The 16,430-nt window shown below is 39.9% G+C and overlaps 1 protein-coding gene across 4 annotated transcripts in view; it reads right to left on the reverse strand.

Annotated features, from left to right (window-relative positions):
- The window catches only part of snx6 (sorting nexin 6), an 84,173-nt gene extending 68,032 nt beyond the window's left edge, over positions 1 to 16,141 (reverse strand). The window contains exons 1-3 of one of the 4 annotated variants that reach the window (XM_069916755.1): positions 16,043 to 16,128; positions 15,860 to 15,910; positions 14,189 to 14,348 (exon numbers count right to left, since the gene is read on the reverse strand). In XM_069916755.1, the coding sequence (XP_069772856.1) occupies positions 14,189 to 14,348; positions 15,860 to 15,894 (195 nt within the window). In that variant the 5' untranslated portion in view covers positions 15,895 to 15,910; positions 16,043 to 16,128. Of the gene's footprint in view, positions 1 to 14,188; positions 14,349 to 15,859; positions 15,911 to 16,042 lie in introns of all 4 variants that reach the window. The other 3 variants (XM_069916757.1, XM_069916756.1, XM_069916758.1) reach the window with 3 other exon arrangements.
- Positions 16,142 to 16,430: the final 289 nt, after the last annotated feature.

Raw genomic sequence — 16,430 nt, forward strand, 5'->3', positions numbered from 1 at the left:
TTGAAAAACCTTCCTTTGTTCTCTTGTTGTTTTATGCTGATGCTACTGAGCTTGGATCGGAGCGGGGACCTCAGGCTCCCAGGCAGGTACGATGACAGTGGTGGGGAGGTGTCGGGGATGTAAGCGGGGACCTCAGGTGCCTGGGAAGGATTGGCAATGGCAGTGAGGAGGTGTCAGGGATCCAAGTGAAGACCTCAGGCTCCAGGACAGGTTCTGCAATGACAATGGGCACTGAGGAACTGTTGGAGATATATGCAGGGACTTTGGGTGTCTGGGCGGTTTCTGCAATGGTGGTGGGGAGGTGTCAGGATCAGCAAAAGCTGATTAAAAATCATTCTGCTGCTTAAACTGGGCTGTAGACCAGATATCTGGAAAATGTAGTTAACTGATACACGCCTGGTCCCAAGCGTTTCCGATAATCGGAAACGTACTGTACCTTGCCCATCCTTATTTGCTTTAAAACAGCAAGCACTTCCTCCTCTTTAATCTGTACAGATTCCATGACCTCACTGCTTGTTTTCCTTACTTTCCATGACTTTGTTCCGGTTTCCTAAGTGAATACTGATGGAAAAAAACCTTTAAGATGTTCTCCATCTTTTTTGGCTCCGTACATAACCAACCACTCTGATCTTCAAGGGGACAAATTTTGTTCTTAATATACTGTAAAAACCCTCAGGATTTTCCTTTGTATTGTCTGCCAAAGCAACCTCATGTCTTTATTTAGCCTTTCTGATTTCTTTTTTGGTGCATGACAGGTATTGGCCACATGGAGCAAATGAGGTACTTGAGGAGTATAAAAAAGGCAAGAAAAACCAAGAAAGAAATCAGAAAGGTTAAAAAAAAAGGTGAGGTTGCTTTGGCAGACAAAGTATAGGGAAATCCTGAGGGTTTCTATGTATAGTGAAGGCAAAAGGATAGTAAGGGACAAAATTGGTACCCTTGAAGACCAGAGTGGTCAGCTTTATACAGACCCGAAAGAGATGGGAGAGGGCTTAATGTTTTTTTTTAAATCAGTATTCACTTAGGAAAAGGGCATAGAGTAATGGGAAGTAAGGAAAACAAGCAGTGAAGTCATGGAACCTACACAGATTAAAGAGGAGGTAATGCTTGCTGTCTTAAAGCAAATAAGGATGGATAAATCCTCAGGGCGTGACAAGGTAAGCCCACGGACTTTGAGGGAGACTAGCGTAGAAATTGCAGGGGCTCTACCAGAAATATTTAAAAGGCTCCAAAAGTAATCCTTGAAATTATAGGCTAATGAGGCTGATGGAGTTTAAAGGGGAGATTATCAGTTATCTAATTAGTCAAGGTATCAAGGGACATGGGAAAAAGGCAGGAAAATGGAACTAGATGTGAGATCAGTTTAACTCAAGGTGAATTTACAGAGCAGACTCAATGGGCTAAATGGCCTACTTCTGTTCCTTTATCTTGTGAAATAAAAACACTCACAATGTATAAAAGTGTGGGAAAAAACACGCACAATTTAATAAGACATATGCATAAAATATATAAAGGAGCATAGGAAAATACACACAATTTATAAAAGAGCATTGGAAAATCTACTGCAAGTATTGATCTATAGAAGTGGATTTCAAACTTTTTCTTTTCACTCACATACAACCAAGTGATCTATAACTAATCACTGCTACCTGCTCTCAGAAGGGGAGCGGAGCAGTGGGCTTCAGACTGTTCAAACTGAGGAAAAATCCACAGACTAACTTGCTCACAATCTGGTAGACCTAGTGTCACATCTAGGGTTAGGGTTCGTGTTAGGGTTCAAGGCAGCTCACTGCCAGGATGGAGTGGGACTGTGGGCTGCAAAAGAAAGTGGGACAGTGGGGCACAGGAGAGAGCAAGCAGCAGACCGCCGGGACAATGGGAGGCAGGACAAAGGAGGTAGAACTAAAAAAAATTGTTTCACAAGATACTAAGAAAATCACAGTATACAATGCACATCATGACCCTAATTGGTCCTGGAATGCCGAAGTGCAGTTTACATGGCAGAGGCTCCGGAATTTTTACAATGTCCCTTTGCAGTAAAAAGATGGGACTGGAATGATACCCCATTACGTTTCCATTCTTTTTACAAAGCACATGTTCCAGAAAAAAAAGGAGAAAATGTTCCAGAATGAAGCAACTGTGTAAAATGCATAATTGTATACCTTTTGTACCAAGAAAAATCTCAGCAGCAGCCTAACAAGATTCAAGCTTTGATTTAGAAATCTTTAGGTTGAAAAAAGTACTGAAGAAAACTCTTAGCCTTCAGTCCAAGCATAATCATTCAAAAAAAATGAGCAAAGAAAGAAAAGCTAGAGGGACTTAGCAGGTTAGGCAGCATCCATGAGGAGAAATTAACAGTTTATCTCTTCATGGATGCTGCTTAATCTGCTGCATTCCTTCTGCTTCTCCTTTGTTTGTTCAAGATTCCAGCATATGTAGTTTCTTGTTTTCTCTAGCCATAAACAATGAATCTGGAAGATTCAACAAATCTCACTGCCACTTACATTCTTACCAATGCGTGCACTCTGACCCTTTGGGGAACTCTGACATTTGATTGTAACTATTGAGTTGATAATTAGCAATAAAATGACCAGCAAAAAGAAAATGACCAATTCAACCCAAAAATTCTAAACAATAGAGTACAGAAAACAAGCCATTCATCCCCTCTAGTCTGTGCTAACCATCACTGCCCTAATCCCACTGACCTGCTCTTATTCCATAACCCTCCAGGCCTCTCCCATCCATGTACCTATCTAATTTATTCTTAACACACACGATCGAGCCCGCATTTACCACATCAGATGGCTGCTCATTCCACACTCCCACGACTCTCTGAGAGAAGAACTTCTCCCTAATGTTCCCCCATACCTTTTCCCCTTCATCTTAAAATGATAATCTCATATTTATCTCCCCCAATAAGTGGGAAAAGCGTATTCACATCCACTCTGTCTATACCTCTCAAAATCTAATAAACCTCAATCAAATCTCCCCTCATTCTTCTTCACTCCAAGGAATAAAGTCTTAACCTGTTTGATCTTTCCTTGTAACTCAACTCCTGAAGAACCAGCAAAATCCTGGTAAATCTTCTCTGCACTCTTTCAATCTTACTTATATCCTTCCTGTAGTTGGGCACCCAGAACTGCACACAATATTCCAAATTTTGCCTCACCAATGTCTTAAACAACTTCAACATAACATCCCAACTCCTATACTCAATACTTTGATTTATAAAGGCTAAGATACCAAACACTTTCTTTACAACCCTGTCCATATGCAATGCTGCCTTCAGGAAACAATATATTTGTATTCCCAGATCTCTCTGCTCCTCCGCACTCCTCAGTGCCCTATCATTAACTGTCTATCTCCTACTGTGGTTTGCCCTTCCAAAATGCATTACCTCATACTTGTCTGCATTAAACTCCATCTGCCATTTTTTGGCCCATTCTCCTAGCTGGTCCAGATACCTCAGCAAGCTTTGAAAATCTTCTTTGTTGTCCATAACACCTCCTATTTTTGTTTCATCAGCAAACTGGCTGATCCAATTCATCACATAATCATCCAGATACAACAAACAACAATGGTCCCAACGCAGATCCCGGAGGTACAGTTAGTCACAGGGCTCCAATCTGAGAAGCAACCATCCACTACCACCCTCTGTCTTTTCTCACACAGCTAATTTCAAATCCAGTTTACAACTTCTTAAATACCAGTGTCTGAACCTTCTAAGCTAACCTCCCACGTGAGACTTTGTCAAAGGCTTTACTAAAGACAACATCCACAGCCCTTCCCTCATCAACCTTCATGAAACCTCCTCAAAAAACTCTACAAGATTCATTAAACACAACCTTCCACACACAAAGCCATGCTGCCTATCCTTAATCAGCCCATGACTGTCCAAATATCCTGACTCTAAGAACTCCCTCTAACAATTTACCCACTATTGACAGGACAACATAAGCTACCTTCCAATTCTTTGGAACCTCACCCATGGCCAAGGACATTTTGAATATCAGCCAGGGCCCCTGAAATTTCTACACTAGTCTCCCTCAAGGTCCGAAGGAATATCATATCCGGCCCAGGTGATTTATCTACCTTTATTCACTGTAAGGCAGTAAGCACTTCTTCCTTCTTAATATCTTCTGTTCCCTGACTTTTGTTTGTTTCCCTTCCTTCCTTATGCACTATGCCATTTTCCCGAGTAAATACGAATGCAAAAAAAAAAGTTTAAGATCTCTCCCATTGCATGAGGCTCCACACAGTTGACCACTCTGATCCTTTAGGGGCCAAATTTTGTCCCCTACTATCCTTTTACTCTTAATATACTTAGAGAACCCCTTCGGGATTACCTTCATATTATCTACCAGAACAACCTCATGTCTTCTTTTTGCCTTTCTGATTTCTTTCTTGATTAGTTTCTTATCTTTTTGGAACTCTTCAAGTACCTCATTAGCTCCTTGTTACCTATACATCTCTCTCTTTTTCTTAATCAGATCACCAATATCCCTTGAAACCCTGGGTTCCCTATGCCTGGCAACTTTGCCTTTAATCCTAACAGGAACATGCAAACTCTGCACTTTTATGATTTCTCCCTTGAAGGCCATCTACTTACCTATCACACTCTTGCCATGAAACCCCAATCCACTCTTCCTAGATCCTTTCTCATTTCCACAAAATTTGCTTTCCTCCAATTTAGAATCCCAACATGAGGACCAGATTTATCTTTTTCCATAAATAACTTAAAGCTAATGACATTATGGTTACTGGACCCAAAATGTTCACCTACACATACATCTGTCACCTGACCTGTCTTGTTCCATAATAGTAGATAAAGTACTGCATCCTCTCTCATTAGAACCTCTATATATTGATTTAGAAAACTTTCTTGCACACATTTCACAAACTCCAAGCTATCCATCCCTTTTACAGTATGAGAGTCCCAGTCAATATTTGGGAAGTTAAAATCTCCCATTTCACAATGTTCTGCTTCTTACGTTGGTCTGCTCTCTCGCTACAGATTTGCTCCTCCAACTTTCTCTGGTTTCCTATACTTGCACATCTATTCATTCAACGTCACAGCCTTTTTTTTTTCTTTATTCAGAATCATGCCAAATTACCCCAAAACACTTTTCAGCCAATATTGTTAAATTATTGTTATTTAACAATTTACACTTTGTAAACTTCCACAAAAATCATCTGGTTGTCGTCAGATGACGACTCCAGCATGTTGATTAATGCCATAGCACAGAGCAGCCTGCTCATATTTGAAATAGGATAATGAGTTATTTTACTTTTGAGAATAATAAGGACCTCAGCTTAACATAACATTCAAAAGACTACACACTCACAGAGATTTCTCACCTTGCTTGTTGTACAAGGCAAAGTCAGAATACATAACCTTCTGACTTAGAAATGAGGGTCCTACCAACTGAGCTACAACAGAAACTGGGCATGCAAATAATTTTTCATTTCTCCTTTGTGGTTACATTTGAATCAAATTTAAATCCAGTGTGAGGTACAGAAATAGAGAACCGAATTGCCATGCCCCAAACTCTGTTCTCTCTTCCTTCCAAAATATGAAACTTTCTAAATTAAAACAGTATAGCTTACAAGGTGAAGCTCAAAGTCTGTAGACACTTTGATTGTAGTAAAAACGCAAAAACGCTGGAGAAACTCAGCAGATCCCGCAGCATCCACAGGATCTATTTTTACCAAAAATAGATGTTATTCACAATAAATTATTTACAGATAACTGTTCAAAATCTGTTCCCAGACTGTAGTCACTGGAATTAAGAAGAATGAGAGGGGATCTTATAGAAACGTATAAAATTATGAAAGGCATCGATACAATAGAGGTAGGCAAGAGGTTTTCATTCGTGGGGGAGATAGTCCATCCTTCCTCAAGAAAGGAAACCAGAACTGCAAGCAGTATTCCAGGTGCAGCCAGTCAGCAGCAGTCCAGCACTGACATCTCCGTATGCTGAAAGATCAACAGGTTTTGGGCAGATCAAAATGTGTCTTTCACCGAGTTGATAGTCTTCCAGCAGTTCTGGATGTCTGACTCTGTGTACAACCCTGGGAACACCCCATAAATCAGAGAGATCTCTGTCATGGTGCTGCTGGGGATGAACTGTGACATGGACCCTTGCTTTCTTCTTCACATAATGTTTATGTATCTGCATTCTGCAAAGAGATGGGCAACTGTCTCTTCTCTACCGCAGTCATCTTGTGGACATCAAAGGTGGTCAACTGGATCACAAGAAAGAGGACCAGAAATAGGCCCATTGGCCCATCGAGTCTGCTCTGGCATTTTAATCATGAGCTGATCCATCCTCCCATCCAGCCCCTCTCCAGCTTTCTTCCCATAACCCTTGATGCACTGACTAATCAAATGCTTGTCAATCTGACTTAAATACACCCAACAACCTTGCTTCTACAGCTGCCTACAACAAGTTCCACAGATACACAACCCTCTGACTAATTAAATTTTTCTGTATCTGTTTTAAATTGATACCCTTTTATCCTGAAGTTATGACCTCTTATCCTAGGATCCCCTACTAGGGGAACCATCCTTGCCACATCTACTCTGTTCAGGACTTTTGGCATCCCAAATGACTCTATGATGTCCCCTCCTCATTTTTCTGTACTCCAACAAGTACAGTCCAATAGCTGACAATCGTTTTGCATCCGCTTTCAATTCCTGGTATCATTCTAGTAAATCTTCTCTGAACTTTCCCTATCACCAGCACATCTTTTCACAAATAAGGTTCTGTTGTGTGTGGAGGGAACGTGACCTCCCTGCCTGTCTGGAATGTGTGTACTGCGGGTGGTCACATGTCCTCCCTGTCTGAAACTTATTTGAAAGTCATATCACCTGTCAATCAAGGTTGGACTCCGGTCACCCAATAGCGCACACCATGCTGTGGCTAATTAAAATGACCTTGGTATATACTGTCCTGCACTTTCCTCATTTCTTGCAGAAGCTCCAGCCAATGCTGATTTGCTATCTTTCCCATTAGTGCACTTTTCATTACTTTGGCCACATTGAGTGCGTCCTGGACCCCACTGTCTGACTTGAACATGGTGACACTTTGGACCCTTTCCATCTTGGATCCCCATATTAACCAGAAGACTGCTCTGGCACTGCTTGGGTGGAGATGCCATTCCTAGACTATGTACTGCAGTACCAGGAGCACCTCACACCTGATGACCAGGTTCTTCCCTGTTATTAAGATAATCCCACATCCACAAACCCAATTTCTGATGCACTTTTGCAATCTGCTCCGACCAATTCTCCAGACTAGATCCCCAACACCTTCAGATAGTCAGGTCTGAAGACGGAGTCACGTGATGGAGTAGTGGCCGGACGGTGAACTCCAGCCCTCTCCAGAAAAGTCGGGAAAAACAAGAGAAAATACAAAGGCACAGAAATACAAGTTAAAGAAAAGTGAGTATAAAGGTGGAAAGAAGATGGAGACAAAAGGAGAAAAATCAAAATCAACGGAAAGAAGAGAGGAAGAGAAGACAACGGAGGAAAAAGGTGAAGGCCTTACCTGTCCGAAGAGGCCCGCGGTGGAGAGAAGACCCCACTACCTCAGGTCGGTAGAAAGAGAACTACAACAATGGCTCACAGAGCCGAGTAAAAGTGCGCAACCGCGCATGCGCGACTCCTCGCGCATGCGCGATGCGCATGAAAAAAAACACACCGACGGGAGGGGGGACCAGCTGGGGAGTCGATCTCCACAGCCGGCAACGACAGCTGCAGAACACCTGCAGCAAGAAGAGACCACAGAAGACAATGGAAACAAGAAAGAAGAGGAGGAAAGGGCAGCAAAGAAACAACAGATGGTCAACCTAGAGGAAGAAGAAGAGGAAGAGTACAGGGAAATAGAAGAAGAAAAGAAAGGCAAGGTAAAGGAGGTACTTGCTCTTGTTAGAGGATACATGGAGTCATTTAAAGAATGGCAAACACAGGAATTCAATGATTTAAGAAGAAGAATAAACAACACAGAAAAGAAAATAAATAAAATGGATATGACCTTAACAGAAATGGGGAAAAAAATGGACAAGATGGAAGAACGGGCAATAGCAGCAGAAATGGAGGTAGAAGACTTAAAAAAGAAATTGGAGGAATCTAATAAAAAAACTAAAGAGACACAGGAATTGCTAGCCCAAAAAATAGATATAATGGAAAATTATAACAGAAGAAATAACATAAAGATAGTGGGCCTTAAGGAAGATGTAGAAGGCAAGAATATGAGGGAGTTTATAAAAGAATGGATCCCTAAGGCCCTAGGATGTCCAGAACTACAGCAAGAAATGGAAATAGAAAGGGCACATAGAGCATTGGCCCCTAAACCACAACCACAACAAAAACCAAGATCTATTGTAGTAAAATTCCTAAGATATACTACAAGAGAAAAGGTACTGGAGAAGACAATGGAAAAAGTAAGAGAGGGCAACAAACCACTGGAGTATAAAGGGCAAAAAATCTTCATTTATCCAGATATAAGCTTTGAACTCCTAAAGAAGAGAAAAGAGTTCAATGCAGCAAAAGCGATTTTATGGAAGAAAGGATATAAATTTACACTGAAGCATCCTGCGGTATTGAAAATATTTATTCCAGGACAACAAAACAGACTATTCTCGGATCCAGAAGAAGCACGAAAATTTGCAGAACAATTACAAAAATAGACTGAGGGATGAAGACGGGTAATGAGAGCAAAAATTATCACGATTGATATGTATGTGGGTAAAGACAAAAATAGACTGAGGGATGAAGACGGGTAAGGAGGGTAAAAATGACCACGATTGATATGTATGCGGGTAAAGAGGTATAAGAGTGAATAGAGACAATGGGCATATGTGAAAGTATCTGTAATTAGAGGAAAACATAGAGAGTATAGACAAGAATTAATAAGGGAAGGTAATGGAATAGAGAGAATAAGGAGGGAACTAAAAGAGTGACCTTTGTGACATATAAAAAACAAAATCTTTTCTGGGGGGGGCTGGGTGAGGGAAAAGAGCGGTCACTGCAAAATCAGTTGACGCTTGCGAGTGGATTCGCAAATCCAAATGGAGAGGGGAGATGTGGTTGTCCGACAAGGGATAAAGGGCAACTCAGGAGGGGAAGGGGAGATTGGGGATAAAGAAGATAGAAATAGGAGAATAAGGAAAATGTTGGATGTTGCAGGAATGTTGTCTGGTAAAGAGTTGAAAATAAGAAAACAGAAATGGAAAAGGAGGAAAGGTAATGATGGAAAAACGGAAAGAGAAGATAAACAAAATATAAAATGGCTACGCTGAACTATATGACTCTAAATATTAACGGAATACATAACCAAATTAAAAGGAAGAAACTACTAAATTTACTGAAAAAGGAAAAACTAGATATAGCATTTGTCCAAGAAACACACTTAACTGAATTGGAGCACAAGAAATTAAAGAGAGATTGGGTAGGACATGTAACAGCAGCATCGTATAATTCAAAAGCAAGAGGAGTGGCTATATTAATTAGCAAAAATGTGCCATTTAAAATAGAAGAGGAAATAATAGATCCAGCAGGGAGATATGTTATGATAAAATGTCAGATATATTCAGAGCTTTGGAATCTACTTAATATATATTCACCTAACGAAGAAGATCAAAAGTTTATGCAAGCTATCTTTTTGAAGGTAGCTAATACGCAAGGGAACATACTAATAGGAGGGGATTTCAATCTGAATTTGGATCCAAATATGGATAAAACGGGGAAAAAAATTAACAGGAAGAACAAAGTAACCAAATTTATAATTAAATCAATGCAAGAAATGAAACTTGTGGACATATGGAGGAAACAAAACCCAAAAGAAAAGGAATACTCATACTACTCGACTAGACATAAAACATACTCAAGGATAGACCTATTCCTGTTATCAGCCCACGTTCAAGGGAGAGTTAGGAAAACGGAATATAAAGCTAGACTATTATCGGACCACTCACCCCTGTTATTGGCAATAGAGCTAGAGGACATCCGTCCAAGAATGTATAGATGGAGATTAAACCCCATGCTACTTAAAAGACAGGATTTTAGAGAATTTATTGAAAAACAATTAAAAATGTACTTTGAAGTAAATACGGAATCAGTGGAAGATAAGTTTATACTATGGGACGCAATGAAAGCATTCATTAGAGGGCAAATAATAAGTTATGCAACCAAGATGAAGAAGGACTATAATCAGGAAACAGAGCAGTTGGAAAGAGAAATAATAAACATAGAAAAAAAATTAGCAATAAAGGAAGATACAACCAAAAGAAGAGAATTGGCGGATAAAAAAATAAAATATGAAACATTACAAACATATAAGGTGGAGAAGAATATAATGAAGACAAAACAGAAATATTATGAACTAGGGGAAAAAACACACAAAATCCTAGCATGGCAGCTTAAGACAGAGCAAACTAAGAAAATGGTATTGGCAACAAGGAAAAAAGACAAACAAATTACATATAATCCAAAAGAAATTAAGGAAAACTTCAGAGAATTCTATGAACAATTATACCGAACCGAAAACGAAGGGAAAGAAGGGAAAATAGATGAATTTTTGACTAAAATTGAACTACCAAAACTACAAATAGAGGAACAAAATAAATTAACAGAACCATTTGGAACAGTAGAAATACAAGAGATAATAAAAAATTTACCAAATAATAAGACACCAGGAGAGGATGGACTCCCAATAGAATTCTACAAAACATTTAAAGACCTAATAATACCGCCCCTCCTGGATGTAATCAACCAGATTGATGAGACACAAAACTTACCAGATTCATGTAAAACAGCAATAATTACAGTGATACTAAAACAAGGGAAAGATCCACTCTCACCAGCGTCATATAGACCAATATCTCTGCTAAACACAGATTATAAGATAATAGCTAAACTATTAGCGAACAGATTAGCAGAACAGGTACCGAAAATGGTAAATTTAGACCAAACTGGATTTATCAAAAAAAGACGCACAACAGACAATATTTGTAAATTTATTAACTTAATTCATGCAGTAGAAGGAAATAAAGCACCGACAGTAGCAGTTGCTCTAGACGCAGAGAAGGCCTTCGACAGAGTAGAATGGAATTACTTGTTCAAAGTATTGCAAAAATTCAGTTTACCGGAGAAGTATATTAATTGGATTAAAGCATTATATAAGGGACCGTTAGCGAAAGTGACAGTAAATGGACATGTATCAAAGCAATTTAACTTAAGCAGGTCAACGCGGCAGGGATGCCCACTATCACCATTATTGTTTGCGCTAGCTATAGAACCACTAGCAGAATCGATAAGAAGAGATAATAATATAAAAGGAATAAAAATAAAAGACAGGGAATATAAAATCAGTCTGTTTGTGGATGATGTGATAGTGTACTTAACAGAACCAGAACTATCAATAAAAGAACTATATAAGAAATTGAAGGAATATGGAGAAGTGTCGGGATACAAGATAAACGTAAATAAAAGTGAAGCAATGCCTATGAATAACGCGGATTTCTCAAAATTTAAGGAGGAATCCCCATTCAGATGGCAAACGCAGGCAATAAGATACCTAGGTGTGCAAATAAACAAAAATCTAGGCCAATTATATAAACTCAATTACAATCCACTAATGAAAAAATTACAGGACGATTTAGAGCATTGGAAAGAGCTACCACTAACACTGATAGGAAGGATAAACTGTATTAAAATGAACATTTTTCCAAGGATACTATACTTATTTCAGGCATTGCCAATACAACTGACAGAAAAATTCTTCAAAGAGTTAAAGAAAATAATAAGGAGATTTTTATGGAGAGGGGGGAAACCGAGGATAGCACTAGACAAATTAACAGAATGGTATAAACAAGGAGGCTTACAATTGCCAAACTTCAAAAATTATTATAGAGCCGCACAATTAAGGTACCTATCAGATTTTTATCAAACAAGGGAAAAACCAGACTGGACGAGACTAGAATTAGATAAAATAGGGGAAAAGATACCTGAACACATATTATATAAATGGGACGAAAAATTGGTACAACATAGAACTTCTCCAGTATTACACCATCTCCTCAATATATGGAAGAAGATTCATGTAGAAAGAAATAAAATAAATTACCAAATACCAAAACTAATATTGACGCAAAATAAGCTACTCCCTTTTACAATAGACAACCTTGCCTTTAGAAAATGGGAAAAAAAAGGGATTAAAAGAATAGAAAATTGTTTTTCAGGAAGTAGATTCTTATCCTTTGAACAAATGAGAGATAAGTACAATATAACGGGAGATACAGCGATGGCATATTACCAACTGAGATCCTACTTGAAAGATAAATTAGGAAGCAACTTGAGTTTACCAGAGGGAAGTAACCTTGAATATGTGATTACAGATACAATGTTAATCAAAAGATTTATAAAAAATATGTATATTAAACTGCAAGAAAAGGAAAATGAGGAAACAAATGGTAAAACTAAACAAAAATGGGAACAAGATTTAAATATAAAGATAAAAAAGGAAACATGGGAGAAGTTATGCTCTGGAACGATGAGAAATACAATAAATACGAGGCTGCGTATGATACAATATAATTGGTTACACAGACTATACATTACACCACAAAAGTTAAATAAATGGGACCCAACAGTATCTGATAGTTTTCGATGTAAAAAAGAAAGGGGAACAACAATTCATGCAATCTGGACATGTGAGAGAGTAGAAAAATTTTGGGATGATCTCAATCAGATATTAAATAAAATAACAGAAAACAATATACCAAAGAATCCAGAGATCTTTCTCCTAAGTAACATAAAAAATAAAGAATTTGGAATTGACTTGGAGGATGCACAAAAAAGATTTGTTAAGATAGCCCTAGCTGTAGCAAAAAAATGTATTATGTCAACCTGGAAATTGGAAGATAATTTGAAAATACAACAATGGTATATAGAAATGAATAAATGTATTCCATTAGAAAAAATAACATATAGTTTAAGAAATAATATTGAAATATTCGAACAAGTATGGGAGCCTTACATTAAATACAATAGAGAAAACCTACCGGGAACAAACATTACCTAAGTTGATGGAAGGAGAAGAAAAGAAAAGAATGGACTCAGTAGAATTTCTGGTGTATTTTTGTTGAATGACAACATTGTCTAACTGAATTAATGCAACCTAGATTGTATAACTAAAATGGATGAGAGGGGGGGGATGGGGGGGTGGCTTGGGAGGAGGGAGGGGGGAGGGAGAAAAAGTCACTGTAAATGTGTGGAAAAGAAAAAGTGTATATCATGGCTATTGCGATTTATGGTGTGAAAAATAAAAATTTAAAAAAAAAAAAAAAAAAAGATAGTCAGGTCTGACTGTGAAGAGGATAGTGGACCGGTCAGGCCAGTTACCAAAGAGCATTGCCTTGCTTTTCTTCCTGTTTACCCTGGAACCTGATGCAGACTCAAAATAGCCAAAGATGCTGACCCATCATGTGTTCTAAGAGAAGATGCAATGTTGTTCATGTACAGGGTGGCCTTAACCCAAGTGCCTCCACTCCTCATGTTCTTATTCTTCCTGATGAATTTAGCAAAGGGCTCCATTCAGCATACAAATAAGACTTAAGAGAGCAGTCAACTCTGCCTTACTCTAGACTTAATGAGGAAATTCCAACCCATTGATTTGAACTGCACTACAGACATCCACGTAGAGCAGTTTAATCCAATTCCAGATTCCCTCCCAATGCTTATTTTAGAGAGCATGACCATCGTGTATGTGTGCAATATCCGGTTGAAAGACTTCTCCTGGTCTAAGCTCTCCAGGCAAGTGTCTCCCCCCTGTTCTGTACATAAGTGATGGTATCTCTGAGCAGCAAAAGGCTGTCAGAGATTTTCTTGCCCGAACTCCAGGGTAGAACAAGGTGATGGCCTTGTATAGAATTTTGTAGCAAATGCTTAACAATGATATAGTTCTCCAATTCCTGATATCATTCTTCTCTCCTTTCTGTTTGAAGACAAGGGTGATGATTCTCTTCCTCATGGATGCTGACATGCTGCCTACTATGAGCATAGCATTGTGTAATTCCAGCAGGGCAGGCCCATCCAGTCCCACAGAGCTATGTACAACTCAGCTGGTAGGCCATCAATGATCTTGGAGGACAAGGAAATGAATAACATGGCTTGCCAGCATTTCACCTCTCGGAGTTCCTCCCTCACATCCACCCTTCTCGACTGCAGAATGAGGAGTTGCTGCAGATCAGTCTGGAGTGGCTCATTTCTCTCCATCTTGCTCTTTGAACACATTTGAGGATAAAGAACTCCTTGATGCTCTCCTTGGTCGTTTTCCACTAGGTCACTGGGGAGTCAAAGAAGGATTTCATGGTTCTCCAACCAGCAGACTCCTTTCATTAAAAACATACAGAAATGCTGGAGAAACTCAGCCAGTCTTGCAGTGTCCACAAGAGGTAAAGGTATATTACCAACAATTTGGGCATGGGCCTTTCTTCGACCTGAAACATTGGTAACATATCTTTACCTCCTATAGATACTGCAAGACTGGCTGAGTTTGTTCAGCATTTCTATGTATTTTTACTACAATCACAGCATTTGCAAACTTTCGCACTTCACTTCTCCTTCTTTAGTTCCTCTATGTTCTCTGGGGTCAGCAACTTCACATTCACCCCTGCCCACCTTCTGGTCCTTCTGTACATGGCAAGAGTCACAGAGGTATAACCAACATTTCAGGCCGGAATCCTTCATCAAAGTATGAGCAAAAAGCAGGCCTAAATAAAAAGCCTGAGAGGAGGAGCTCAACAGGGAAAAGGCATCAATTGGATGGATAGGAGGACAGGAGTGGAAAGGTGAGAATTTATCAGGGGAGGGCTGTGGCTCTGTGAATTAAGAGACAAGGAGAGTGGAAAGGAGACATGGGAATGGAAGGTGGAGTTGGAGGGAGAGAGGGAGAGAGAGAGATAGATGGGGGTGGCTTACAGAAATCAGAAGTCGATGTGAATCCCATCTGTTTGGAAGGTGTCCAGCCAAAATATGATGTGTTGTTCCTCCAATTTGTGTGAGGTCTCAGTTTGACGGTGCATGAGACCATGGACAGAGTTGTCAGCATGGGAATGGGAATTGAAATAGGTTGCCACTGGGATATCTCCGCTATCAAAGTGGCCAGAGATAAGGCGCTCAGTGAAGCAATCTCCCAGTCTGTGTTCAGTCTCTCCAACATTGAGGAGACCATAACTTGAGCACCAGATGCAGTAAATGACCTCTGCAGATTCACAGGTGAATCGTTGCTTCACTTTGAAGGACTCTTTGGGTCGAGTCATGGTGAGGGAGGAGGAGTGGGTACAAGTGCAGGATTTCATGCAGTACCAGGAACAAGTTCCAAGGGGCGATTGGTGGGGAGGAATGGATGATGGAGTCAGGGAGGAAGCAGTAGAGAGGGGAGGATGAGAACATGTGTGATGGTGGGATCACAGAGTAGGTAATTTTCTTGATTCTTTCTCTAAACTAATTTAAAGATTTAGCATTAATTTCATTTAATAATGTGTTAGCTAAATGGATTCAAGCAGATTTGATCATTAAAAAAGCAAATATATACTAACAAAAAATATGTAAAGCATTTTACAATACTGTTAACCCAATCGAAATCCTGGCAACAAAAAAAGAGAAATCTATATGACATTTAACAGGGTCTAATGGGAAATAATTCGAACATAGTCGCAATTGACAAGGCACAAATTCAGGAATCAGCTGTCGACGTATCAGATACGAAGGGTTGAACCTGAGTTATATCTCGTTTAAGGCCCAATCAAGGGCCCAGGATTGGAAAAGCAGAAACTGAGAACGGCAAAAACTTACTCCTCGGTCCTCTTCTGAGAGGAAGTCCGGGCCATCGTCCAAATCTTCCTGCTAGATTAATAAAATGAAAATGTTATTGCACAACTAAATACTGACGTCCGCAACCGAAATGGGGCCCGCCCAGAAAAAAAAGTGAATGAAAGTGCAAAAGAGCGTAAACGGGACGAAATTAAGGACACCCACCATCATGGCTGCGCAGGAGAACTAGGATCACGTGTTGAGCAGGGAAGCCCGTGACGTAACAAAAAGGGAGGTCGTCGCTCCAGGAGGCACTATTTTCACTGGTTGCGTGAGGACCAGGTTCTTGCCCCATTCCCGCCTGGCGCAGGGTGCACGAGCGCTCTGCCTACACGGTGGGGCCAAGTTCTGGGTGCACGAGCCCTCTGCGTCCACCAGCCGGCCACTGGGGTCCGCGCACGAGCTCTCTCTGTCTGTGCAGTCGAGCACCGTTCTCTCACTCGCGGGGCGAAAGCTGTCGAACCGTAAATGCTAGGACTTTAAGAACGTGTTCCAGGCAAGAGGAATGTTAAAGATTTTACGAAAATAGAGGGTGTAATATTTAAAAAAATAA

Source organism: Narcine bancroftii, chromosome 2 (assembly GCF_036971445.1).
Source record: "Narcine bancroftii isolate sNarBan1 chromosome 2, sNarBan1.hap1, whole genome shotgun sequence".
NCBI lineage: Eukaryota > Metazoa > Chordata > Chondrichthyes > Torpediniformes > Narcinidae > Narcine > Narcine bancroftii.